The 27,833-nt window shown below is 45.9% G+C and overlaps 7 protein-coding genes across 7 annotated transcripts; 4 read left to right on the forward strand and 3 right to left on the reverse strand.

Moving 5' to 3' along the window:
- Positions 1–12: 12 nt before the first annotated feature.
- Positions 13–1,236, reverse strand: RRD1 (peptidylprolyl isomerase; the record flags this gene model as incomplete). The annotated part of the gene is made up of 1 exon (XM_024856284.1): positions 13–1,236. One exon carries the CDS (start codon positions 1,234–1,236, stop codon positions 13–15), a length of 1,224 nt encoding a protein of 407 aa, XP_024715883.1.
- Positions 1,237–1,359: 123 nt separating this feature from the next.
- C7M61_000859 (crossover junction endodeoxyribonuclease) lies at positions 1,360–3,636 on the reverse strand (the record flags this gene model as incomplete). The annotated part of the gene is made up of 1 exon (XM_024856285.1): positions 1,360–3,636. The coding sequence occupies one exon, from the start codon at positions 3,634–3,636 to the stop codon at positions 1,360–1,362; it is 2,277 nt and encodes a 758-aa protein (XP_024715884.1).
- Positions 3,637–4,690: 1,054 nt separating this feature from the next.
- On the forward strand, positions 4,691–7,684 carry NGS1 (Ngs1p; the record flags this gene model as incomplete). Its single annotated transcript, XM_024856286.1, has 2 exons — positions 4,691–6,138; positions 6,490–7,684. The coding sequence occupies 2 exons, from the start codon at positions 4,691–4,693 to the stop codon at positions 7,682–7,684; spliced, it is 2,643 nt and encodes an 880-aa protein (XP_024715885.1).
- A 1,301-nt stretch (positions 7,685–8,985) lies between these two features.
- Positions 8,986–10,647, forward strand: PCK1 (phosphoenolpyruvate carboxykinase; the record flags this gene model as incomplete). The annotated part of the gene is made up of 1 exon (XM_024856287.1): positions 8,986–10,647. One exon carries the CDS (start codon positions 8,986–8,988, stop codon positions 10,645–10,647), a length of 1,662 nt encoding a protein of 553 aa, XP_024715886.1.
- Positions 10,648–11,548: 901 nt separating this feature from the next.
- On the forward strand, positions 11,549–13,099 carry ALK2 (Alk2p; the record flags this gene model as incomplete). The annotated part of the gene is made up of 1 exon (XM_024856288.1): positions 11,549–13,099. One exon carries the CDS (start codon positions 11,549–11,551, stop codon positions 13,097–13,099), a length of 1,551 nt encoding a protein of 516 aa, XP_024715887.1.
- A 197-nt stretch (positions 13,100–13,296) lies between these two features.
- C7M61_000863 (uncharacterized protein) lies at positions 13,297–21,551 on the forward strand (the record flags this gene model as incomplete). Its single annotated transcript, XM_024856289.1, has 2 exons — positions 13,297–18,879; positions 19,815–21,551. 2 exons carry the CDS (start codon positions 13,297–13,299, stop codon positions 21,549–21,551), a joined length of 7,320 nt encoding a protein of 2,439 aa, XP_024715888.1.
- A 211-nt stretch (positions 21,552–21,762) lies between these two features.
- On the reverse strand, positions 21,763–27,237 carry C7M61_000864 (uncharacterized protein; the record flags this gene model as incomplete). Its single annotated transcript, XM_024856290.1, has 2 exons — positions 21,763–25,786; positions 27,089–27,237. 2 exons carry the CDS (start codon positions 27,235–27,237, stop codon positions 21,763–21,765), a joined length of 4,173 nt encoding a protein of 1,390 aa, XP_024715889.1.
- Between the last annotated feature and the right edge of the window lie 596 nt (positions 27,238–27,833).

Below are 27,833 nucleotides of genomic sequence, written 5' to 3' on the forward strand. Positions count from 1 at the left end.
CAATAAATCTATTTAGCCTCGGGAGTTTTTAGGAATAGGACGAGTAGGTCCACGTGAATGTAGAGCGTGAGGCACTGCTCCAGGATTTTGGCGTGCCCAAGGTGCGCCTGTCAATGTGATGTTAGCTTTTGTTGTCTTCTGGCCAGCATAGCCATTAATAAAGCCCGGTAATGTGTCCTCCTTTTCCTCCTTTTCTTCGTTTGCAATATCTTTGACCGGTAGCTTCTGCCTTGTCTCTGTATCGAGCCATGGAAAGAGGCCGGAGCCAAACCAAAAGTGCTGCACGACAGGAAATTTACCAAGAACCTCGACCTCGTACATTTTGAGTAAACCCGATAAAACCTTCGACCATAGCGATACAGTTTTGTGGATGTCAAAAATGATAGGTGAATGTTCGTTGAAGGGCCCCAGCTTGATTTTGAAAATAAATGCAATGGCGTTCACATAAAGATTTGTTTCTTTGAAGTCCTCGATGATGAGTGAAGAAAGAACCTGCAGAACCGGCGGCACATATTGCTTACTGTTACCGTCGACATTAAATTGAGCCGCCCCAAGGATGTAAATAAAATGAAAATGATCATCAAGCCCCCAAACACCATGAGACCCGGCTGGCTCAAGACTGTACTCCAAAATCAAGCGACGGACCAAATCATAGTACTTTGCGAATATGATAAGAATCTCGGTGGCCTCAATTTGGGAGACGTCAAGAATCTTTAGTTCCATTAGACCTCCAACAAATGCTATGAAGGATAATTCGTGACCGGATCCATAGTCCAATCGAATTGGCGAGCCAAAAGAATTGACCAAGTAATACAGAAGCTCGAGTTGAAGGTCCTCCTTTTTCGTTAATTTCTGAAGCAATGGTCCAGCGTCAGCCTCGATTTTGTCTTGCCATTCCCTCCTGGCCATGTTGCCGAATCTTCTGGGGCCCTCTAGTGGTGGAGTTTCATCGAGGAGTTTATTGAAGGATTCAATGATTTCAACGATAGCACGACCAGACTCGGACAATGTCTCTAGTAGATCATCTCCAAGGTTTCTTGAAGGTGGTTTATTGACGTCTGCTCTAGTTACTAGTGACAAGTCGAATACACCTTTTGGCAAACTCGAGCCCTTCACTTTTTGTACGATAATTCTGATGACGTCATGGAGTCTTTCGAATGCAATGGAATTCTTGAAATTCAGCAAGTCGGAGGCATCATAGATGCACTTGATTGGGGTCGAGAACTGAGGCGCCATTTCTGAGTGCTTGGTTGTGCTTGAGATCCGTGAGTTCAACAGGGTAATACAATGCAGCTTTCGTACAGGAATGATCGTTATCAGTTAGCAACGTCATTTTTCAGATCATCAAATATTTATTCGTTAAGAGGTCGGCGGCTTCCCAGTAGGCAATCCTTTAGTCTTGATAGGAGAATTATCAGGGGATAACGTCATTCGTATCTTTTTCGAGGGGCTCAGTTCTGGTGAACTTATATGGGCCTCGACTGGTGCTTTCGCAGCCAAATTTGGACCAGGCAAAAAGGGCACGTTCGATAAAGTATTCTTCATTTTCATAAATTCGTTATCCTTCTTTACCAGTGCATTGCTGTCTTCGTCCTCACTTTCCGGAACAAACAAGGGGTTTTGCTCCTCGAAAGGGTTCTTGTTTTGCAGGAAGAATGCTGTCACGTCCAGCTGGTTTCTCGGTAGCTCATATCTTTCCTTCAATGTCTTGCGTCTTCTCCTTGTCTCTTTTTTCACCGAGCGATTCTCCACTTTCGCCGGCGACTGTCCATTTTCAACTTTCACAAGCGATTTGTTCTTCGTCGGCGAACCATCAAGACTTTCAGCTTTCACCTCCACGACGTCATCAGCATCGAGGTCAATCACCTCAATAGCATTATTTAGCTTCTTCAGGGGTGACATTCCTGGCCATAGGCGGTCTAGCGTTGTCTTCTGTGGTGGTGCCTTTTTCTTCGGTGATTTCTTCAATCTATCTTTCTTCAGCTGTTCTTTTTCAAACTCATCTACTAAGCTTGGCGCAATCAAGCGAATAGAATCCATCGTCACGTTTACAGCTGTAAGCTTTTCGTCATCCTCATCGTCTCTTTGCACCAAGTTATCCGGATCCTGTGATTCTCGCTCATCATCCTCGATCTCGTCATTCTCTTGCTTCTCCTCGAGTCGGGTTTTCTGCACCAAATAAACTTTCTCATGAAGTTTCGACTTCTGAAATTTGAGCACACCGATCTTAACGCCATCGGCAATTTTTGATCTGGCAAGAAAAACTTCAGAAGAAGCCTTTGGCGATAGAAGAAGCTTGAGAGCAAACGACTTGAGATTAAATTTCCTCTCTCTCGGCAATGCGTATTGATCTCTCTTCAAAACATTTGCCCTGCCCTTGCCCTCAAACACGAATTTGCCATTTTTGACTACCAGCTGGCCAATATCACCTGGATCACACACATAGTTGTACCTCTTCACAGTCTGTGTTTCATCGTCAGGTGTGAGACCAGGCATATCATCAATGACAGCCTCAAGTTCTCCAAAACTTGTCGAGTAAGGTGTAAACTTGAAAATTTTGGGATTGACTAATGGAAAAAAATAAAGCAAAGCAAAATATTCATCAACCTTCACTTCTGCCTTCATTGTCGTCTGTCTTCCAAAAATCTCCTTATGCTGTTCTCTGAGTGCCGAATCGAGGTATTTGTTGAATGAGTGAAGACTGTCCAGTCGATCTAGCTCGGATTTTATGTTCTTCCAAGGTTGTAACAGCACAGCCTTGACCTTTTCTTGATTAATGAATGTCAGAGAAAACATAGCAGAGAAGTCCGGTAACGCACCGAAGTCCTGGGTTAGTTTTCTGGGTAGACTTGAAAGCAAGTTAGTTCCGCATAAAGCGATCTCTTTTGCACGAGTCATACCAATACCTTCTGCACCAGTCGAATAATCACCACCTCGTAGTATGGCAATCAAGACCAATCTGTTTCTATCTAGCCCAGTCACCTCAGTTATCCTCTCCATTCGAACAGGGGTGACATAGTAGTCTGTATTGCTCAAAACGGGTTTGTCTTCGTCATTTATGTACTTTACACGATTGAACTGACGGATCATTTTCGTTGCTCCGAAGACAAGAGTATCGGAATCATCAGATATCACAAAATCAACAACACCTAGTCTTTGAAGCCATGCACACTCGGCTTCTGCTTCCCCAGGTGCTTGTACGATATCCATGCAGTTTCTTTGTAAGATCCTTTTCATTCTCTCCACAAGCCCCAGACCCTCGCCGTAGTTCGAAGGGTGCACCTTGTGAAAGTGCTCGAGGACTTCATCATAGTTGATAGAGCCTTGGATCTCAGGAAGATTGCCATGGCGAAGCTTGCTCGGCTTGAATTTCCCATCAAACACAACGACAAACGAAACGTTATGCTGAACGAAGTACCATAATTTGGCCATGAAATTTCGAATCGTTCTATTCTGCACGTCAGGGTCCTCGGGGTCCACGTTCGGAAGCTGAGAGTAGAACATGAACATATAGGCATCTATGGCAAAGCGGGGTGGTCTACCATTTTCCTCGATAAAGTGGGCTAAGAACTTTGGAAATGGGATTCTGGGATCACAACCCGGGCTCACCACGGGCCAGAGCTCATCAATACCCATTAGACATCAGAAGTATGGAGTAGTTGTAGATGCAAAATTACGCGTTTACTGAATGGCAAATATAGAGGCACAAAGAGGGGCTTGTCATGATCTGAGAACATTGTGGGGAACTTCAAGTTTTAAGATCCTTTATTAAGCTGTTGTCTCTTTTTATAATGGGTAGTGTTGTTTTTTTAGACCCCATTATTTTTTTTGAGGTGAGTGAATGGTTGCCATTTGGTTGCAAAATAGTAAAATGCGAACTCAGAATCTGGATAAGGATAAGATGCTAAAGTGTCATGAACAAATTAAAAAATATGTATTCGAAGCAATAAAAGGCAGTACCAGCCAAGAATAGTGAGCCAGTTAGGGCCCATTCAAATGACAATTTCTTTTGTCGAAGATGTTGTTTGTACATCACAGAAATGCTTAGGTTTACTGAGCCTATATTATGATAAGCGAAGATCTTGCGCTAATCCATCGATGTTCGACAACTGTCAAACTTAGTAAGCGCAATTTACCCAAAGAGAAAAACAGAAATACAAAAGAGGATTATGAATACAAAGACAGATTAGCTCATCAACTCATCGCACGCACAAGCATCGCATTCCACTTGTCGGTGGATTTCGGAGTCCACTGCGCATCACCAGTGACTTCAAATTGAACTCACCACCCGCTTCACGTGTGGGCCAGAAGATTGTAGAATTTTTTAGCAGATGGTCGCAAGTCATTGAATTATTTGAAAGACAATGAATGTCTTTATTTCAATGGCCGAATTCTTGCATTGGCCGGCCTACTGTTAACGGCTTCTGTAGCATTACCTATAATGCAGAAGATGATGGAGCTTGCCGAGACACCACAAAAGCATAGAATAAACCATTGAGGTTGTCGAAACTTCCCCACAACCCCACCACCTGACACCCTTGGTGATTCTCGGCATAAAAACAGCAGCTCCGAATTGGGCCACTTTCTCCATGGGTCATCTCTCGTGCAGGCATGTCCCAGTTTTACTAACAGAGTTACTCCACGCTTAGGAGAATCGATCCACATCAACACACACAAGCTTTTCGGACCCATGATACCGCAAGATTCGCTTGGACAGCTTGTCTGCGGAGGCTTTCAAGGCACCACTGTTACCTCCCAGGCGTATCAACTCATCGTCAAGTACAAAGTTTCAACAATGATACTTCTGAGGAAGAATGCCCAGCTGGTGGAGCAAATGTCCAAGCTCATTAGAGACTTGCAATACATCGCCTACAAGCACGCAGGATACAAGTATCCTTTGCTTTTCGCTGTGGATATGGAGGGTGGTATGCTCAATTCGTTGTTCGATTCGCAAAACTTAACCCAATTCCCGGGTGCCATGGCTTTAGCAGCCACCGGAGACCCCCAGTTGGCCTATGAGGTTTCAAAAGCTTTGGCTGAAGAGCTTCGTTACATTGGATTCTCCATCATACTCGGCCCGGTTCTTGATGTCATCACAAAGCTTTCTCATCAACTCGTACTGGTTCGATCATTTGGTACGACGATTGATGAGGTTACCAAATATGGCAAGGCTTGTGCCAAGGGACTCAAAGATGGCGGCCTTATCACGGTTGGCAAACACTTTCCAGGTATTGGTAATGCCTCTGTCGACTCTTTATTGGAAGTACCGATGATGGCAGACTCGCTTGAACAAATCAGACGCTTCAACTCTGTGCCATTTGCAGAACTTATACACGAGGGCTTAATAGACGGAATCTCCGCTGCTGGCTGTGGAGTTCCTACCATTTCTCCGGACGAAACACACGCTTGTCTTCTGCCTGTTCTCATAAACCAATTATTAAGACAAGAAATCGGCTTCGAGGGCTTCGTGATAAGTGAATGTTTGGAAATGGATGCTTTATACCATTCAATTGGTTTGGGACAGGGCGTGATGTTGGCCATCTGTGCTGGTTGTGACTTGGTTATGGTGTGCCATGACTTTGAACTACAAATCGAGGCAATTGAATCAATTTCAATTGCTCTCAACAACGGAACATTGGAGGAATATATGCTTACGCCATCTTTGGGCCGGATTGAAAACATACAAAAAAGACTTCCGCAATGGAGCAAGATTTTCCCGGACGATAATCCAATTGACACTAACCTATACAGACTTGCACACCCAGATGCCTGGAAACAACACAAAGCATTGTCTGAGTATGCCTACAGACGTTCGATCACACTTATCAGGGATTATGAGGGCGTCCTACCGTTGACACAGTATCTCGGCGACAAAGGGGAGAAAAACAATATCTTGATCCTTACGCCCTTGTTGAACCCAATATATCCGCAGCTGGAGGAGCCCTCTAGAAAGAACTTGTATCCTGGTGAAGCTGTGTTTCTGAAGTTTGGCGAATATCTCTCAGAATTTTCTAACTCAGAAAACTTTAATGTGCTTCATACGACATATACAGCAAATGGGCTCACTGCGCTACACGAGTCACTCATTGAACATTCCAAGGCCGTGATTGTCTTCACATCCGAAGCTTCCAGGAATATGTATCAGATCGGCATAGTGAAATATGTATCGATACTATGTGGTGCATCACCACTGTCACTTTCGCAACAATCAGGCCAATCGCACCTTTCAAAGCCTTTGATTATTGTGGCAACCCTGTCTCCATATGATTTTTTTTACAACAAAAGTATAGGCTCGGCTTACCTCTGCTGTTATGACTACACGGAGAATGTCTTAAAAGAGCTTGTGGGGGTGCTCATGGGTATTTACACGGCACAAGGATGCATACCTGGAGAGAAGAAATTTATTGTTGATAAAAATAAGAAGAGACGATTGATACTGAGCCCAGGAAAACTGCCAGAAAGGCCGCGTCGATACTTACCACCGAAGAGAAAATGGCTTGTGGATGACTTTGATTGCCATAGAGATTGGCGTGGTCTTCTAAAACTTTTCAAAGCCAACCAGCCGAACTTCAGTGAGTCAACCTTCAGATTACTTGTATCTTTCCTTCATTCAACATCTGCCACTCAGCGTCATTTCGTCATCAGAAACTCCAGTTTGAACATTCTTTACGGTGTCGTGATTACGTGGGTTCAAGACCTAGGGTCCAAAGACTATCGAGATGAGGAGAAAACAGGAAGCATAGTGTACTTGTTGGTCGACAAGAGTAAGCGTTTGCAACTGATAGGTAAGAATCTCCATTTGCGTGCTATGCGTTACCTACTAAAGGAGCAAGGTTGCCTGTTGGTCAATTTGGGCTGCCTGTTTCCGATGCCAGTTTTCTTTGAGGAAGGATTCGAAGAAAGAAACCTGTCGTTCCTCAACAACGTTGGGTGGGACATTAACGAACAATCCAAGCTGTGGCCCGCTCATGTCATGGTGCTCAACGAGCTTTCCTCGTGGTCGGTACCTCAAAAGATATTCCGTGAGTTGATGATAGTGGGTGTACGATTCGACATTTGTCTGCAGATGGAGAAACTTCAAGAATTGGTTCTGCGAGCGACAGAAAGCGATACGCAAGAGAAAGCTCTGCCCGCATCCACATCAACTGCCAATTCGCCGGATCTGAATCCGACAGTGACAGATGTCAGGACACACAATCGATGGTTGAGAGAACTCTATCGCGAGGCAATGCATTGCAATGACACCAACTCTGCGTTTGAAGCGAAGATCATCATTGCCCTTGAGCCAAGCAACCAGAATGTTATTGGTAGTATTGTTCTTTTTACAAACAGAAGCAATCTTGCAAAATACTATCCTTTCATCGAGGAGGCGTGTCTTGGTACTGGGAGTTACAAAAAAGAGGCTTTAGTGGGAGGAATTGTCGGGCCGGTAATTGATCCGAGCTACTCTAACCTCACGGAGATCTTCAAATTTGGTCTTATTTGTTCCGCGGTGACGTATTTGAAATCGAATTACTGCGATGCCAATTCTGTTACAAGTATGAACTCATGCATGATGGTCGAAGTCATGGAGGGTAAATCTTTCACAGGAATCAAGGCAATAGGCTTTGAGCCGTGGCAACAGTACCACCAGTACTATGATAGACAACGGGAAGATGAGGTTATTCTAGGCGATTCAAATTAACCATGCCGGTCTAAATCGGAAACCCCACTACAGCCCCTCGTACAACGGTCGGATAAATTCGTTTGCTGAGGGGCAGATTGTTAAGCCGATGCCACGAAAGGGTGTATGGAAGGAATTTGGCACAGACAGAGGTTTAGCCGTTAGACACCGGTGCGTTCGGATCAACGGAAGTGTGCGAAGAAGCCTCGCAAGACGTTTCCGAGGCTACCTACTGAAGAGTAGATTTTCACCAGATGAAGATGAAGGATGGCGCCATGACATCAGCTCATAATTTTTAATAGGTTTTATGAAAAGCAGAACGTTGATTCTGGTTACGACTTGCAACCAGCCTATCGCGTGTCTCAGAAATAATGATCCCCGGGGGGTTTGCACTTGTCAACAGTAAGAGCGACCCAAAATTGATCTATGGAGGCTGGAGACGCATCATTGACGTGAAATTACATTGACGAATAATCAGGAGGGGAAGATTGGCGGTACTGTCCGAGGCCGAAGCGAAGAGTAGGCTGGCCAGCGAAGCTGTTGGGGTATTGTTCGGTTTAAGCGCCCGGGCATACGTGGGTCTTGCTACCCCAACAAGGGTTGTGAACGGTATATTCCGAGAGGGTAGCAAAATAAGCATCACATAGGCCGATGTGCCTCTGGTTCTCCACTACAGGACATTGTTACGCCTTGTATGTCTCACGGCACACTCACACCATTAAGAGCCCTACACCAGCTTGCTCAAGCATGTGCTTCGCCCACGGCCAATGAGATCTACAGCAAAGTGGAGATGAGCAAATGGATCACGCTACCCACACATTTCTTTTCCCGCTTCAACTAAACTTTCGCTTTATGTTTGACTGGGATGAGTCCCACCAGGCTGGCCAGGCCAGGATCCCGGGGCAAAGCGGGAGGCGTGGTGGAATACAGGTATTTCCTGCAGGAATGCTCCATTCTTCCGGGCTGCTCATCTAGGCCGTCGCCTGTTCCGTGACCAACCGGTGGAAAAGTCGCGCCACCCGACTTTTTCCTGCTACTTTGGAGGCTGGTCCTCGCTCTTTACCCCATATTTTTTATCCCGCGCATGCCTTCTCCATACATTACGTTCCCTTATCCCGGCCAAAAAGCCTCTACCTGCAGTCCAGCTACCCCAGCATGTGGATCCGCAGTCCCGGGCACGCCAGGCGTTTCTTACTTTGTGACAAGCTGCAAAAATGTGCAACGCCTGGTTTGGCGTCTTGCCCTGACGAATATATAAAGACACACATTCCCCCACATTTACGGATTTTTTTTTTCTTCTCTGACTTAAAACTCTATCAATCATGGTTCCACCTACCGCTGTTGAATCTTCTTTGAACTTCACTGATCACCCATCGATCAAGTCTACTGAGGACCCATTGGTTCAGCAGTTGACTCTTAAAGACGACGTTACCATCAGACACAACGCTCCTCCACCAACCTTGTACGAGGATGGTCTTTTGGAGAAGGGTACCACCATTTCTTCCACCGGTGCCTTGATGGCCTACTCCGGTAAGAAGACTGGTAGATCGCCAAAGGACAAGAGAATTGTCGATGAGGAGACCTCTTCCCAGAACATTTGGTGGGGTCCTGTCAACAAGCAGGTTGACGAGTTGACCTGGAAGATTTCCAGATCCAGAGCTTTGGACTACTTGAGAACCAGAGAGAAGTTGTTCGTTGTGGACGCTTACGCCGGCTGGGACCCTCGTTACAGAATCAAGGTCAGAATTATTTGTGCCAGAGCTTACCACGCTTTGTTCATGACCAACATGTTGATTAGACCAACTGAGGAGGAGCTCAAAAACTTCGGTGAGCCAGACTTCACCATCTACAACGCTGGTCAGTTCCCAGCTAACACTTACACCAAGGGTATGACCTCTTCCACCTCTGTGGAGATCAACTTCAAGGACATGGAGATGGTTATCTTGGGTACTGAGTACGCCGGTGAGATGAAGAAGGGTATCTTCACTGTCATGTTCTACTTGATGCCAATCAAGCACCAGGTTTTGACTTTGCACTCTTCTGCCAACCAGGGTAACGAGAAGGGTGACGTCACTCTTTTCTTCGGTTTGTCCGGTACCGGTAAGACCACCTTGTCTGCTGACCCTAACAGAAAGTTGATTGGTGACGATGAGCACTGTTGGTCTGACAACGGTGTCTTCAACATTGAGGGTGGTTGTTACGCCAAGTGTTTGGACCTTTCTCAGGAGAAGGAGCCAGAGATTTTCAACTCCATCAAGTTCGGTTCCATCTTGGAGAACGTTGTCTACGACCCAGAGACCAAGCTTGTTGACTACAACGACTCTTCCATCACGGAAAACACCAGATGTGCATACCCTATCGACTTCATTCCATCCGCCAAGATCCCATGTTTGGCTGACACTCACCCAACCAACATCATCTTGTTGACTTGTGACGCCAGCGGTGTCTTGCCCCCAGTGTCCAAGTTGACCAACTCCCAGGTGATGTACCACTTTATTTCTGGTTACACCTCCAAGATGGCTGGTACTGAGGAGGGTGTCACTGAGCCACAGGCTACTTTCTCTGCTTGTTTCGGTCAACCATTCTTGGTTTTGCACCCAATGAAGTACGCTCAGCAGTTGTCTGACAAGATCTCCAAGCACAATGCCAACGCCTGGTTGCTTAATACTGGTTGGGCTGGTGCTTCTGCTGCTAGAGGCGGCAAGAGATGCCCATTGAAGTACACTAGAGCCATGTTGGACGCTATCCACAACGGTTCTTTGAACGAGGTTGAGTACGAGCAATTCCCAGTGTTCAACTTGAATGTTCCAAAGACGTGTCCAGGTGTTCCATCTGAGCTTCTCAATCCTATCAATGCCTGGTCTGAGGGTGAGGCCTCCTTCAAGAAGGAGATCAGCTCTTTGGCTGGCAAGTTCGTGGAGAACTTCAAGAAGTACGCTGACCAGGCCACTTCTGAGGTGCAGGCTGCTGGCCCCACTGTCTAAACTCTTTTCGCATATAGTGCATACACATAAGGTAAGACCACAATGTAGATCACATGGAGCATGTGAAAGCAAGGCGAGTACCACGCCACGACGTCCAATCAAGCAAACGCTTTTTGAAGTTGAGAAAAAAAAAACGGCGGATCTTTGTCGCTGTCAAGTGACTTAAAATGCCTAGACAACCCCGGATTATGAGATGTCTGATTACACAAAAGCGCAGGATCTAACGGTTTCGCAACATGGCATTGTCACCACTACTTCTATGCCTTTTTGCATTGTCCACTGCTAAAATCTCATGGCCACAATGGTCCGCTCGATTGAGCTAAACTCCGCACTTCCCAATTACTCTCTTTTGTTTTACTTTATGTTGCTGACGGACTTAAGCGTTACAGGAGTGTGCCATTGACCACTTTTCGCAGCCATTCACATGGCATTGGAGTTAGGATTTTGTCTGTCGGGGATCTCCTAGGGTCGCTGCCGGGTTTACTAAGGGTTCTTTCTCCGATTTCAGCATGAAACGCACAGTCCTGTTTGCCCGCTCAGAGACGGAGCGGCGTTACTTCGGAATATCCACTAGCACGTCTCGGAGCTCTCAAGGCTAAGGCGATTCCGCATTCAACCGCAGCACATGAGCCGGTGCAAAGAGTAGAGTGAAACCAATTACGCCAAGGTAAGGGGGGACACCCCCAGAAAACTCGGAAGTGACAAGGTCCGAGAATCCTTCGTCAAGAGATTCTTCTATTTTTTTTTTTTTGTTTTGTGCTCATACGCCCCCTCATTGGCTTTCCTCATTGCCTCTTCCTGTTGATTCTACAGACAGCTTCCCCTCGCGGGCTGCAGGCGCATCGCTTATCTCCACACACATTATAAAAGCATGCTTGTCCGCTATTTCCACTCAACTAACATGCTGGTAATTGCTGATTTAGGAGTCAATATCCCCTGGTGGGCGGCTATCATTCTCGCCCTAGTGGCATACCGTTTATTCAACGTTGCCGCATACTACGTTGCCTACAAGCGCTCCGGAGCTTCGTTTGCTCCGGTTGTACTGGATGGCTGGTATGGCTTTAAACTCATGAGGCTTGTGGTTGAAAAACAGGCCAAGGGCGAAATGCCCGACTACTTGTACCAGCGGTTTATCGAGACTGGTCACGACACGGTTCACTTGACCATGGCCGGCACGCCGGTGGTGTCGACCCGGGACCCGGAGAACATCAAGGCCCTTTTGGGTACGCAATTCAACGACTTCATCCTTGGACTCCGCCACCGTCAGTTCCAGATTTTGCTCGGTGATGGTATTTTCACCTTGGACGGCATGGGCTGGAAGCACTCGAGAGCCATGTTGAGACCACAGTTTGCCAGAGAGCAGGTTGGTCACGTCAGAGCCTTGGAGCCCCACGTCCAGGCACTCGCAAAGCTTATTCGTAGAACCGGTGGCCAGAATTTCAACATTCAGCCTCTCTTCTTCAAGTTGACCATTGACTCGGGAACGGAATTTTTGTTTGGTGAATCTTGTGAGTCCTTGAGCGAGGACGAGCCCGGTGTTGCTGAGAGCGGACCTGCCGTCAAGAGACAGTTTGCTGAGGCCTTCAACATCTCCCAATCCTACTTGTTCATGCGTGCCGGTTTCCAGAAGCTTTATTGGATTGTTAACAACCCTCGCTTCTGGCGCAACAACAAAATTGTTCACGAATTTGCCGACTACTACGTTGACAAGGCCTTGAACTCCACCCCAGAGGAGGTTGAGAAATTCAGCGGCTCCGGTTACGTTTTCTTGTACGAATTGGCTAAGCAGACCAGAGACCCCAAGGTGTTGCGTGACCAGTGTTTGAACATCTTGTTGGCTGCCAGAGATACCACTGCTGGCTTGATGTCGTTCATGTTCTTTGAGCTTGCTAGAAACCCTGATGTGTTCCAAAAATTGCGTGCTGAGGTTGTCGATGCTTTTGGCGAGGGTGACGACGTTGACTTGTCGGGCATCACTTTCGAGTCCTTGAAGAAACTCGAATACTTAAAGTGGGTCACCAACGAGACCCTCAGACTCTACCCATCCGTGCCACAGAACTTCCGTGTGGCCACGAAAGACACTACCCTCCCACGCGGTGGTGGCCCCAACAAGGACCAACCCGTGTTCGTCAGAAAGGGTCAGACCGTCACGTACACAATCTTCGCCACTCACAGACTGGAGGAGGTTTACGGCAAGGATGTCTTGCAATGGAGGCCTGAGAGATGGGGTGAAGAGAGAATGAAGAAGGTTGGTTGGGGATTCCTCCCATTCAACGGTGGACCAAGAATTTGCTTGGGCCAGCAATTTGCATTGACCGAAGCGTCTTACGTGACTGTCAGACTTTTGCAGATGTTCAAGAACATCCAGTCCTTCGACCACTGCGAGAACCCCAAGAAGGCATCCCACTTGACCATGTCTTTGTTTGACGGTGCCAACATCAGTCTTACTTAGACTTATATATTTATTATGCTCACGTACCATATGGTAAACTGCTCCTGTAGTTAATCAAAGAAATATGTTCAGTTTCTACGTAAAGAAAATCAACTGTACTGCACACAACACATGTTTGTAGTTAACAAAAATTTAAAACTTCATGTACAACATCGAGTAAGATAGCCTGTTCCCCAGCCTCAATTCAGAAAAAAATCATGGCCGCTACCTATCTGTGGGATATTGGCGTCTTCTCTGATTGCTATAATGCTGTCAAATTCCTGGACAGCGTCCCAGATCAGATAGATGCTTTGATTGGAACGGACATAAGACAGTTACTCGTGGTTCCACCAAAGTCTGACAAAGCCAGGCAAACTTTGGCGAAGGCTGATACTGAGCCCGTTAATTTTTCTGACGGACTGTCTTATAAGCTTAATAAAGCCTTCATCGAGACCGCATACCTTCTTGCTAGTGAGCTTGACTTAGACGAGATTGCAACAGCTGAATTGCTTCTGCTGGCCACAAACGAGAGCTTTTCAAAAGGTTCTAGCCTTGAAGATGCGGGGATCTTGGCCTTTTTCAGAAGGTACGATTACATCCTCAACATCTTGGGTTACATGGTTACAAACAACAGAGTACAGATGCTATACCCTTCAAAAGATCCAGCGAAGGAACTATTCCAGCAATTTCTCGAAAGTTACAAAAAAATCTACAAGTTGATCCAGGTTCAAAATGATCAGATCGACAAGCAGAAAGCGACCTCAGATATCAACAATCTAGCTTTCGTTAAAAAAGTGTACTTCGTGAAGCAGCAGCTATTCCATATCCACGATCTTTTGAGTCAGATTTTGTATTTGCTCATTGATGCATTCCCACAATCGCTCCAAACTTACGACACCTACAGTGCCATCATCAAACATGTTAACGAGAATATCACCAACGATTCAGATATTCTACTTTTGCATTACCTTCCTTCTCTTTTGCGGTGTGTGACAGGGTTGGAGGACATGGAAGAAAAGGAGATACACAAAATTCATCAACAATTCGTGGCCGCTCTTTCCGCCGATTATCCAAAAGTTAAGGATAATGACCTCATCGACTTGTCTAAATCATCTTTACGACCATTTGATTTGTGCTCAAAACTTTTTTTCTTCGTCGCCTTCATTCCGTGGTGCAAAGCAGTGCCAGCTAGAACAGAAAAGTTTGATTTCAAGACGGACATTCTTCAGTACATCGAATGGCTAATTAGCTATGGTACTACCGAACAGCTATTAAGTTACTCAGCTGAAACCGCAGTCCAAGAAACTACGGCTCTTTTAGAGCAAAGCGATCTTTATGACTTTAGGGCTCTTTTGCAAAGAAGCTTCCCTCTGTTGTGGCCTGCCAAATTTGTGTACTCAGGCAATGATGAGCTACTCCACGCAGCGAAGTCTAATCCACAGTATCTGAATGTTGCCAAACTTTGTGACTTCTCGAGCTTCAAGGTATCGAGAGCTATTGCTGACGATATACTTGCTCCGCTATTGCACTCGTTTTTTAGCAGTTTTGTGAATCATGCAGCCATAGTCTTGACCCTGCTTAGGGATAACGAGGAGGATTATCTTTTATCATCCAACAAAAAAGAGCTTGAGGACTCAACGAGAAACTCCATGAGCTTTAATGACAGTTACGAAAGCCTCGCATCGAAGTCGTTAGAAAAGACTTCCCCTGATGCTTCCGACTCAAGTCACGACCTTAATGATATAGCCAGCCGTGCTGATTTGGAAAGATTTTACATGGCTTGCGTGTACACCTACAGCAATAGACCCACCCTTTGCGATGCATTTTGGGCTGCAGATGAGTCCAACGTAACTGGTTTTGTTGATTGGGGCATCTCAAAGAATACACTGCCGCTCATCACTGCAACATTCTGCTTTTTGTTGGGTAGCTTGACCTCTGGTGGAACAGTGGCCAGCTTGAAAGTCTGGGATATTTTGGTAAACGCCAATACTTTTCGGAAAAACGACTACTCATATATCTCAGTCGACTCCATTGTAAGCTCCTTGACTTACTACTTGGACGCACTTACAACTAACTTGGAACAGGAGTTGAACTCAAGGTCAAAGTTAGAACAACAGAAACTGGAATTTCTTTTTTCCAGTAGCCATCATAAGCGGGTGAATGATACCGACACTGAAAGTCCTATCACACTCTCAGAGGACTCAGTGGTTTTCATTGCAGGTTTCATTATGCTCATTGCACAGGTCGTCAAAAATTCGGCCGGTGACGAACCAGTTTCACAAGGTCTTAAAAAGTCCGCGTTTGCCAGATTCCACCCTATACTCGTCTCCTTTCTCAAGTTTGATAATTTGATTACTAGTGCGAAGGGATATCTTCAGAAGAGAACAAACACACCTCCCAACATCTTCAGCGACGATAACAGAAGCATTATCCTCAACCTTGTCATGTTTTGTTTGAAGGAGTTTGCCGCAACCAATGATATCACCATCAGGACTCAGATTTGGGACACTGTTGACCGCTGGATCTGCCATGCACTTCATGATGGCGACAACCTTACCTCCGCCGATAGCCTGAGGTATACCGGTAGGAGCTCAGTGCTGACGGCTGTCTCAAATACTGCGAAGACAGAGGTTCAGAAACTCAGGAACCTTTACAGAGGATTGACGATGAATCAAGCCTTTAAGATGGCGCTCACGAGACCATCAGAGGTGTCTAATTTTGTTCAATTGATTGCACAGCTACTTGAACCTTCTAGTACAGAGCAGTATGGTTTCAATGAACTGCAACTTTTGTATCCGTCGAATCTCGGCGACGGCTACAGATTCAAAAACCAAATTGGCGTTTGGCCTTACATTGAATATATCATCAACGAAGTGTTTACCCATACTCCAGATGTTGAAGACGAAGATTTCAGAAGATATTTGCAGCAAACCATTCTCAAGATCGTCAGAGCCTCATTGAATGAAGTTGATTGGTTGTTCCTAGTGGAAACAGCTCCGCAAATATTGCTACAGACACTTTCGACCGAAGAAGTGTTTGCTACAGCAAGACTTGTTAATGGGGAAGTTACGACCATCTCATTTGAGACCTTCGTCAGGCTCCATCATTCCCTTGCGATGTTGAACTTCCTCTTTGAAGACAAAGCATCCGCCGTTTTGTTCGACATTGTGAACACTGGAGTTGAAGTGATCGGTAGCAGCAATGTGTTGCAAAATTTGATGGTGGATGCATTGAGCATTGTTGACAAAATCTTGCAACTTCAGGAGGTATACATTGAGAAACTTTTGCCACTACTCAAGAATGCCGATATTTATTCTCAGTCGGATAGCAAGAAGCCTTTGGGGTACGGAACTAGTTTGAGTCTTACAGTGTCGACTCAAAGACTTCCATACGACAACGTGTATTATCCAAAGGGCCTTGGAACTCATGGTGTGAGCGATTACTATGAATTAATTCTATTCAACTTATCAAGTGTGGTTCACATTGCATTATACGTTGGCTCAGATGAAGCAAACGTTTCCCAGCCAGCAATTTCAATCTTGCGCAAACTCTCCGAGTCCAAGGTTTTCAGTACTAAGAGCTCACTTTCCAAAGATCTCTCGTTAAGGAATACGAGACTCTTGAGTGTATTCGAGAATGTCGACGAGTCCATCAAAATCAGATATGCGTTTGTTCAACAGTTGGAGACAATTTCGGATTCCTTGCAGGTGAAATACGATATCTTGGAATTCTTGCTTGCGAACTTGCCTGTGACCGGCCAGATCACTGTGGCACATTTCCTTCTCGGCTACGACACTCGCAGTGGGAACCTTTCTTTAAGCAACGATGACAACGAATTATCACTCCTTGACAGCTTGATACAATTGCTTATGTCGACCATCGACCTAATCTTTGATATTGATTACACCCACGGTTACGTCACCAAGATTGGTCTTGGCCCATCTAAGTTGGCAAGTTTGACGATGCAAGTGTTGGTGCGGTTGACCAAAAATTCCGTTATCTCTGCCCAGACGTTGAACCATATCCGGAAATATGACTTGTCATCGAAATTGCTTAACGTTCAACCAAAAATCGACGATGTTACGCTTTGGCATGACAAGAAATTTGAGGGCAATGTTCAAGATGGTGTCAGCAACAGGTTCATAGAGGACCATGCTAGCCTTGAGACATTCTTTGAGTTCATGAAGTACAGAAATCTGATCCTTCAATACTTGTCTATTGAAATTCATGAAATCAGAAGTGCCACGAAGAAGGAGCAGTACATCAAACTACTTCTAGACGACACGGAATTTTTCAACGGTACTCCGAAGATCCTCAACTTTTTGGACGTTCTCAATTATCAATTCTACAATTTTGAGCCTCACAAATTCCTTGAATTCGAGAACAAGTACAATCTTCCGGCTCTATTGCACGAGTTAACCAAAGAAAGGAAGGCCAAGAAGGAGGTGAAGTTGTTGAAGAAGTTTGCAGCATTGCGTTGTCAAAATGCCAACCAAAGGCTTTCAACTGACAACGAAAAAGCTGCATTTTCCATCGACATTATGAGTGAGGTTACGAGAGTTGACGAGCTTTTCCAAAAAATATTTGTTGTGGAGGAGCTCAAGAAGCGTCACTTGAGGTGCTTGCAGCTGTGGGTGCAAATCATACAGGTTCTCAGCAACGAAGGAGTGGCGGACCGGGCCGACTTTATCCTCAAAGTGTTCCAGTACATCCTTCCCAAGATCAACAATGACTACTACGAGCGGGACGTATTGTTTGCAGAAGAGTTAATCCTGTTGTGCATGCTCTTGTTCGACATGTATGAAGAAGATTCGAAAACACTCGCTACAGCGGAGGAGGGAGGGGAGCACCATTTACAGAAACTCCTCCCACTTTTCAAAACATGCGTGAATGGAGTTCTTTGCACTAATTCCACGCCGGCTTTGAGATCGGACTTGTACATCTTGCTCAACAAGTTCACGCAGAAAACACCACTGTCTGGACCGTTGCTTCGTCAAATACTCACAGCGCTCCGATCTGTCGATAGAAGGTTCATCAACGTCATATGCAACGATTCGATCTATCTGGAAGGAGCACCCCGCATCACGTCGATAATTCTTATGGAAACGCTTGTGAATCTTCTGGGATTGGAGCAGCTGACGTCCATTCTCGACGCAATAGTGGAAAATAATTCCTTGTCGCTTTTGGCAAGACTGTTGAAGCGTACAGGCGAGCTTTTTGAGGCCTGCGAAGGCCGAACCGAGTCTGGAATCCGCGTCGACACTCTCCTCTACGAGCTCACAGCGTTCAAGGCCACGCTTTATCTTTTGATAAGAATTGCACACACGAGAGATGGAGCGGTGCAGCTTTTCCAGAACGAGATTTTCTCCATCGTACGCAATCTTAAGTTTCTAAACATCGACTCCGATTTGGGCTTGGAGCTTCAGATCGACAGCGTGCCGAGCAGCACCCCGGTATATGGGGCCAAAGAGGAAAGAGCTACTGCACTCATCACCTTGAGCTTGGATATTCCGGCAGCTCTTGCAGACGAGACAAAACACACCCACAGCGTGCGGACGATCTCCTTTTACGAGTTGCTAGTGCCTGCTTTCCAATTGGTGGCCACGGTGCTCTCTGCGATGGGGCCCTCGTTCCAGCCAGGAATTATGCAAGCGAAAGAACTTATGCTGCACTTCCGTCCTCTTGTTGTCGGTGTCATGAAGCGGGACCAACTAATGGAGCAGGGGGATTTACGGAGGTACGAGGAGGAACATAAGCTTGCTCTGGAAGGACTCAGGCAGTTGGCGACTTTGTTTGTGCTCGTAAACGCCCTTGTCGAGGCTGCTTAGTGAGCCGGATCTTTAGGAAGTTGTACTTCCGCCGAACTTTTTTATTTGGCTTTAAGGTATAACGGTCGCAGGCACTTGGCAGCGGAAGACCGCGAACAAAGATCTCGGACCCTTGAGGGTGTCTTGGCGGGCGATGACCGGGGATCTTGGCCATTTTTGCAGTCGTAATTTAAAAAGCTTTGCAGAGTCAGTCACGAGGCTTCCCTATGCCCTGCAGCACTTAGCATCCAGGCCTGCAAACAGCCCACGGATTCTGGGGCCACTAGCCAAAGTGTGTACAGAACGTTTTAAACAGACATGGACATGCGGCCATGCCAAGCTCGAAAGGACATCGCCGCATGAGGCAACCTGCAGCGAGAGTTGCTCATTGTCATCTTCCGCCGGCGTGGCAGTGCCCCACCAACGGCCCGCCAATGCCACTTGAGGAAATGTTCGAAGGAAACAATCTCGGAAGAATAGGTTGGCCGTGTACGGCGTTTTGCTCGGGGAATCGATGGGCAGATTGTTCTGCCTGCATGAAGATGGAAGTGGTGTGTGGGACGGGCCACTGAGATTTTCCCCATGATTGTGCCGGACCCGATGCCGTTGCCTCAACTGTGTAATGATGTAAGTGCTCCTAAAATACCGGTCTAGGGGCAGGATGAGTAGCCTGTTTACGCCGCTCCGCTGAGCTGCTCGCAGTGGTTCCAGCTCTCGTTCCAGAATAGCCTTTATATAAGAGATGATGTCGCTCGGTAATCTTGTTTAGGTTTTTTTTTTGCTTTCCGTAGGCAAAGAAATTCGTTTTGAGAACAGACCCTTGTTGTTTCTTTTTCGCAGCGCATCCCGAACATCTTTACTTTTTTCTTCGGCGCACCTCACCTGCCATATAATTACCACTGCATACCCCCACCAAAAAAAAAAAAAAGCCTAATTACTTCCTCATCATCATGTCAAAATTAGATGCTGAGAAAGAGCTCTCCAGCACCTCCGCTGGAACTAATGTCGATTTCAATGAAAGTTTCCACGACACTTCCTCTAATCAGGGATCCGTGGGCCGTTCCCTGGAAAAGAAGGAAGATGATGTCCATCATCACACCCACAGAATGTTGGAACAGAGACATGTCAACCTTATTGCCATCGGTGGATCCATTGGTACTGGTTTGTTCATCACCATTGGTTCCTCTGGTTTAATTGAGGCCGGTCCATTGGGTCTTTTATTGGCTTACTGTTTCTGGACTTTTGTGATTTTGTGTTTGACTGTCTCAGTTGGTGAGATGGTTTGCTACTTGCCCGTTGACTCCCCCTTCTTGACCATGGCCGGCCGTGTGGTTGACCCAGCTTACGAATGTGCCGCTTCCGTCAATTTTTGGTTGATGCAGAGTTTGTACATTCCGTTCGAAATCACTGCCGTTAATGGTATGATTCACTTTTGGAGAGATGACTACAGTCCTGCCATCACCCTTGTTATCCAGATTGTCATTTACTGTGCCATCAACGTTTTTGCCGTCAAGCTTTACGGTGAAGCGGAATTCTGGTTGTCTTTGGGTAAATTGATTTTGTGTATCGGACTTTTGTTCTTCACCGTCATCACTATGTGTGGTGCGAACCCACAAAACGATGCCTTTGGTTTCAGACACTGGCACGCCAAGGGCGGCCCAATCGCCGAATACATGAGAACGGGTTCTCTTGGTCGTTTCCAGGGTTTCTTGCAGGGCTTGTTTTCTGCTAACTTCGTTGTCGTGTCTTCTGAGTACCTTAGTATGACCGCTGGTGAGGCTAAGAACCCAAGAAAGAACATGGCCTCTGCTTTCAAGACTGTCTTGTACCGTTTGGTTATTTTCTTCATTGGTGGTGCCCTTTCCGTCACCATTTTGCTCGCCTACAACGACCCAACCTACTTGCAGATTGTTCATGGTGACGATGACAACAGTGGTAACGCTGCTTCTTCTCCATACGTTGTGGCCATGCAGAACTTGGAAATCCAGGTTCTTCCTCACATTGTCAATGGTGTTGTCTTGTCTTCCGCCTTCTCCGCCGGTAACTCGTACACCTACTGTTCCTCCAGAGCCCTTTATGCTCTTTCCAAGAAGGGTTACGTGCCAAAGTTCTTCAGATACTGTACCAAGAGCGGTGTTCCAATTTTCTGTGTCGCCGTGTCTGCTTGTTTCTCCCTCTTGTCTTTGATGCAGTTGGGTAAGACTGGTGAGAATGCCTTGAACTATATGGTGAACTTGTGTACTGGTGCTCAATTGCTCAACTATGCTTTCATGAGTGTCACTTACTTGCACTTCTACAGAGCCGTGAAGGTACAGGGTATTGACAGAAACAACTTCACCTACAGATCATGGTTCCAGCCATACACCGCCATGTTTGCTTGTTTCTTCTTGTGGATCATTGTTGGCATTAAGGGTTACGAGGCTTTCGTTCCAGGCCACTGGACAGTCGACCACTTTTTGTTCAGTTATCTTATGGTCTTCATTGCCATTGGTGTTTATGCTGCTTACAAACTTATCAAGAGACCAAAGTACATCAGACCAGAAGATGCTGACCTCCAAACTGGTCTTGAGGAGATCGAGGAGCATGAGTATGAATTCTATGCTGCTTTGGAGGCCAACAACGAGAAGGTCGGTCTCAGAAAGAAGATCATGGACTGGGTCTTCTAAGCTCATCACATTACACATGCATCAATCGTTACGAATAGCATCAAGAACCATTTGCGTTCCATCATCCTATATTTCAGCACTATATCATCAATAACATGTTAAATTTAGAAAATTGCTTGCTTTACTAACCGTTGTATTTCATGTCTGGTCTATAAAGGTTGGACAGACTGTCCTTATTTTTGTAATGGGTTTATGCTAAGTATATGCCAACTCAGTCTATGCACATGTTTGAGCTAATAGACTCGAGTTGACCGAAAAGCCACCGGCTTTGGAAGCTGCTTAGACCAGTCGTTTTGGCTCTCAAGCGCATATTTCTATCGTCTGTAATGAGGACACAGTAGCGGAATACCTTGGCCATCTTTTCATCAAGCATAATAGGAGGCTTGGTTCTAAGAATGGCATTGGTTCCATTCATCATCTTTCTGTTTAACTCGTCATGCTCTGTGACCACATTGAGAACAGTCAGGTCAACGTTATTAAGCCAAGAAGGATTGTTCTCAAATTCAGTCACCTCATTTATGTCGCTGGCAATTGTTCCGTCAAATCTCAACGGCACAACTTCCTTGTTGGCGTACAACTCTCTAATAATGATAACTGATCTCGTGGCAGCATCAGCAATGGTGGCTTCTGTCGACTTCCGAAGAGATCTTAACTCCTGGAAAACAATAAGAGGAATCAGCACTTTAAAAGCCCCGCTGTGAGCGCACTTGAAAATTCTGCCGCAGTGCTTCAACCAGATATTGGTGTCGAAGGTAATGTAAGTCAAGGAGGTATCCATTCTGTCACCAAGGTCACCTTCAACTGAATTCTTTTTGAAAGAGGGTACCAAATCACCCTCAATAATGCCGTTATAAAATTCTTGTGAAGCCCCTCTTTGTTGCAGCATCAAAGCCTGTTGATGCTGCAGGAGGTGATACAAATGATGATTCTCCAAATGGCCAGCCTGCCCGACAGAGTCCAAATCAATTCCATTGTCATTCGATTCAGTGTCGACGTAACCTTCCAAAGCTTCCTGATTGGGTATCACATCATTGAAATCAATGCCATCAGTACCATTAAGCCACGATGACCCCGCAGCGATGTGGAACCAACACTCATCAAGAAGCTCTGGTGTGAGGGAATCCTCCAGAAGTCTTTGCCCGAGATTGGAAGTCGAGATTGGTGTGACGAAACTTCCCAGCGTCAAGCGGTTGTCTTCGTAGATCACCTCGTTGATGAACTGGTACATATCACTAGAGCCTTTGAAAGAAGGAAACGAAAGAAGAGTGTCGTTCTTCGAATCCTCATAAACCTGCTGATCAAATTTGAAACCATCTTTGTCTCTCATGAAACCAAAGTCATAATTGTCCGCAAGTAAACGTGAAAGCAAGACAATACGAACAAGTCTCTCTTCATTATCCTTCTGGCCCTTATCTCTGGGACCCGAACCATCTTGCTGCAAGTTGTTGAGGTTCATCATGGGTGGAGTTCCACATATAGGCTGGTCAAACATTTCATGACTCAGAATACCTGCAGCTTCGAAGTCTTCATAATCTTGTTTGACACAAATGAAGTCAAACCAAAGCGTACCCCAACACTTCCAAACTTCAGGTAAGTGCTCGTTCTCATTGAAATGTTGCACGTAGTTAGGATGGTTGATGATGTACTCACGACACATATCATTAATATGGGCATTGTTCCTCACAATGGCGGTGATGCTGTTAGTGTAGTTGATGAATGCCTCCCAAGGGAAAAACTTCTGGAACAACCATAGGAACATGTTCCTAGACTCAGGGTAGCGCTTTATAGCCTCACCGAGAGCTATCAAGAAGTAAAGCCAGACAATAACATGACACGCAGATGCTTGTTTGGGACCAACCAAGAAATATCTCAAAATTCGGAAGTTGAGCTCCAATACTGACTTGTCGAGGTAAGCTAAGCAATAGAACCAATCCATGACAGAAAGGTCAGATCCAGTTACTGATGCACTATCAACGCCGTTGCTCATACCACCAAATTGAGAAGAGGCCTCCATGTTGGCTTGCTCTTGTGAACCGGTCGATTTTGTCTTTCTTTTCCTCTCTTTTTTGTCCTTTCGCTCGCGTAGAGCCTCCGGAAGCAAGAATAACTTAGCAAAAGGATTTCTGGCATCGCCGAAGCCAATCAAGTGATTAATGTTGGCTAATGCAAAAAGAGGGCCCTTGTTGAACCAAAAGTTGACCTTCTCTATTGTATCCATGGAGTTGGACTGTTGATCTTGCTCATGCTGTTGCTTCAAATATTGAGTGAACGGATCAGAGTTCTGTTTGTCAGATTGATTAGGGTAAATGAACTGGCGCAAGAAAAAGTTGTACCCATGGGAGTCCGAGCCAAAAGACATAGCATACCGAGAGACAAGATCTATTCCTTGGTTGAGTCTTGTTTCTTGGAACATGTCTCCTTGGTTAGGAGAGATACGGGAGTTTGGGTTGCTGGTGTTGATGCACAATAAGACCTTGTGGATCTTGATGAAGTCGATGATGGGTAACTCGAGCAAAGAAAGGATATTCCTTTGCGTACAAATGTTTTCAACGACTAGCTCTAGGTATTGAGCTGTTGGAACAAATGGATCACGACAATTAACTGCCTTACTGATGTTCACGAGTGCCTCGAGATTATCCTGCTGGACAGTACTCATGTGGTAATACATCTTACCATGGCCGTAAAGTGTTTTCAAAGCGTTCCAATACCAGTATTCGGAACTGGATTTCCAATCAATGAACCGCGATGAATATAAAGCGATGGCCATTCTGGAGAGGTCGCCGAGCTTCTCACACCACCAGCCCTCCATCTCCCATGATGGATCGGTGAGACTCGAGACTATGCTGAAGCAGTGAGCGATGAAGCAAGAAAAGACCTCGTGCTCCTGAAATATGCTCATGATGTTTTTTAACAATTCTAGAAATCCCACAATACCGTAGACCCACATTCGGCGGGGGATTTTGTATAAATCAATAATGTTTTTGCCTGTTCTATGATGCGTGGAAATTGCCGTTGGCTTCAACGCAGTGGTGAGGAAATCATAATAGTTGTTCAACAAGGTGATATTATGATGATAGATGGTCCACAAGTTGTTTGAGAGCTCGGTCGTGTTTGTAGGAATTGCGGCCTGGAAATTGGGCGCCGATCCGTGTAGCGCCTGATGCTGAGGGACGTACATGGACGTCGTGTAAGGGGAGTAGAAGTTGCTAGACTGATTAATCTTGTGAGTGAGGTCCACAATGGATTTCTGGACAATCTCCTCAAAACTCACGATGTTCTTGTACGTCTCCTTCAACTTGGTGGCGAGTTGCTGTTCCTCGTCTGTCATGACTCGCTGTTGTTGATTGGTCAGCGCGTCGGATTGTACCGAAGGCTGCTGTTGTAGGGGCATGGACTGAGACTGGCTGGTGGCGGAGGCGGTATCCTTGTTGTGGGAGGTATTAGCAGGGGTCATCGAATCCACCATGGGGCTTGATCCGGACAGATCCGAATTGTTTTGAGCCGTGGACTGTGTGACGTTCGGACTTGAGGGGACATCGTAGTTGGATGGAGTTGGAGTCTTAATCATCAGTGATCCGTGACCTTGCAGCGGCGCTTGGTTATGTAGCTGCTGTTGCAGAGATGGAAATTGGACGGACTTGCGGTACTTGCCACGCAGCGCTGCTGGAGCGAATCTTCCTGAAGGCGAACCTGGGTTGGTGGATCCCAACTGGTTGGCGCCAGGGACGTTGCTCTGCATGGAGAGCTGCATTTGCAAGGGGTTAGGGGTCCGCTTGCTGGATGGGTTGTTGACGTACGCCGACATGCTATTCTGGCGTTTCTGCTGAGCTGGGTTCATCTGGTTCCCATACATGCTGGCGAAAGCCGGATGACTCTGGAGGTTTGCATCAAGCGGAGCAGAGTCCAGCTGAGGCAGGGAGGCCTTCGGATCATGAGGGAATCCTGTTCCGACAGGAGTATTCATGCTACCGGGGGGGCACTTATGCGAGATGGATGTGGAAAGGAGTAGCGGGATGGGTGGGGATGCCGGATGCTGTGGGTGTTGATGATTTGTACTGTTTATGCGGCAGCCAATAGTAAGTTTTGGGAAACCAGGAGGTGCTACTGGGACGCCTTGAGTGTCCGGGTCAAAGGGTTTTAAATGTAAGGTCCAGTAGAGCGGTGTTCCTGGGAGAATGGCTAACGTGTACTCAGTGAGGGTGTTGAGGAATAGATCAAGGAGTGAAACATGCTCGCTGGATTTTTGGAGCAGGCGTTTATCATGGGCGTGGCACGACCCTGATAGGGCACCAGGAACGGGCAAAAAGTGCCCTTTGATGGAATCGCCGAGGGTGTAGTTGATGAAATTTGGTTTCATAATTTATAATTGAGCCGTGATTTGTTTTATTTTTGCTCTTGGTTGGTTGGTAGGTGTTGCCTCTCTAGCAATGGCTGCAAACTGCCACAAAAGCAGTGTCCGTGATAGCCGCTAAGGATGGGACACAATTATCTACATGTTTTCTAGAGAGTTGAAAGCAGCTGACGAGTAGTCTACTTTTTTGAAAGTTACAGATAGTCCAACCTAGCCATTGGCATATGGTGCCGTAATTCCGTGTATCTTTCGATTCGCATGCACTGTGCGTTTTTGGCAGGTGTTGATACATGACATAATGGAAGTCCGCATGCTTTGGGATTGCAAGTGGCTATGTTACATGGGAAAGCTGCGGCACTGAGACATTTAAATTATAGGAGTATCGCCGCTTGACGACGCGTTAATTGTTGCTACCATGGACAGACACCCTCTGCTTAGTAATGAGACGAATATGGGAAAGGCGTTTGTCAAGAATAAATTCTGATAAACTTGCAAGGCGATTTTTTCGATACTTTTCGAGTTTTCGATAATTTGTAAGCTTTCAAAATGTGGCATCAGTTGATGCCGTTTGAGCAGTAGGAAGGCGGTTGCTCGGAAGTAGCCGATCGGGCATGTAAAGCGTGATATTTCAACCCAATTAGAGGGAAGACGCAAGGTGGACTTGATTTCTGAATAAACGAAGTCCCCATTACGTGATCACACAAGCACGCAAAACTCTACAGTGAATATAGTTATGGGGCAGTCAGATGAGCTGACATAGATGCAAGGCACGAAGCAGTAAATCATTCGATCAGCATTAACCTGAGGACTTATCAAACCGTCTAGAGTGCCTTCGATCTTCATGTATGGATCATCTTGAGGACAAGTTCTAGCCGGAGCAGCTTGACGGTGGGTTCACCAACGAACATCCAATCTCGGCCATCAGGCGATTTGACGACACCGATCAACATCAACAACCAGGCTTTCATTTCATTCAGGATTTGGATCATAATCATTCTTGCTTCGTCCAGGATCTTCAGCAACATCTTCCACCACCCAGTTCTACAGGGCATTTCCAGATCGTTGTATTTGTATAGAGCTAAACAAACCAGGCGAACATCACTCGAACAAGCGGCATAAGCACGCAAGAACAAGCAACACCCACACTGGAATGGAAAGTGTAAGGGGGCTGTCCGATTATTTCAACTTCTTCTTTGGTCTCAACTGGTTAGTGTGACCGCACTTTCTCTTTCTGCAGTTGGTGGCTCTAGGAGGCAATCTGGCGTAGCACTTACGGCAGATGGACTTCTCACAGTTGTACTTGGAAGCCAAGGCTTTCAACGATGGTTCAATCATGGCGTTCTGGTAAGTATGAGGAGGGAAGGAAAAGAAGTTTTTCTGACGATAGCGTAGGAAAAAAATTTCGCGGGTGGTGTAAGGATCTAGACCGCCGAGCACCGGCTCATAGTTAAGAGGGCATCATTCTAATCACGTGCGGGCGCGCTGAGAAGGGTTGTAGCCCTCAACGGTAACGTTAGATACGCAGACTCGAGACTCAGACATGTCCTAAGTCATAGTTAGGCTTTCGTTCGTTCGAATGGATAAAATTTAAAATTTTGACTTTATAGTTTGCTTTCAATCGTAGAGAATTAAAGTGAGTGGAATTTACCATAAATATGTTTTTTTTGGGTCAGGACTACATTTGGATCTAATGGGGCATTTAAGTATGAGACTTATCAACACCATTATGAGACGCACTCTGCAAAGTCAAGTCAAGTTTCCTCACTACCAGAGTAGACAAACTGATTAATCCTTGGATCAAACACAATAAGCCAGCATTTTTGTTAAACCTGATGAATTGAATTTCAAATGAGTAACAATTTTTTGACGATGTAGTTCAATTGTGGCTGACGCTTTCTCTCTTAATAATCACGAGAACCACAGCAAAAGAG

This window comes from Candidozyma pseudohaemuli (genome assembly GCF_003013735.1).
Source record: "Candidozyma pseudohaemuli strain B12108 chromosome Unknown scaffold00001, whole genome shotgun sequence".
NCBI lineage: Eukaryota > Fungi > Ascomycota > Pichiomycetes > Serinales > Metschnikowiaceae > Candidozyma > Candidozyma pseudohaemuli.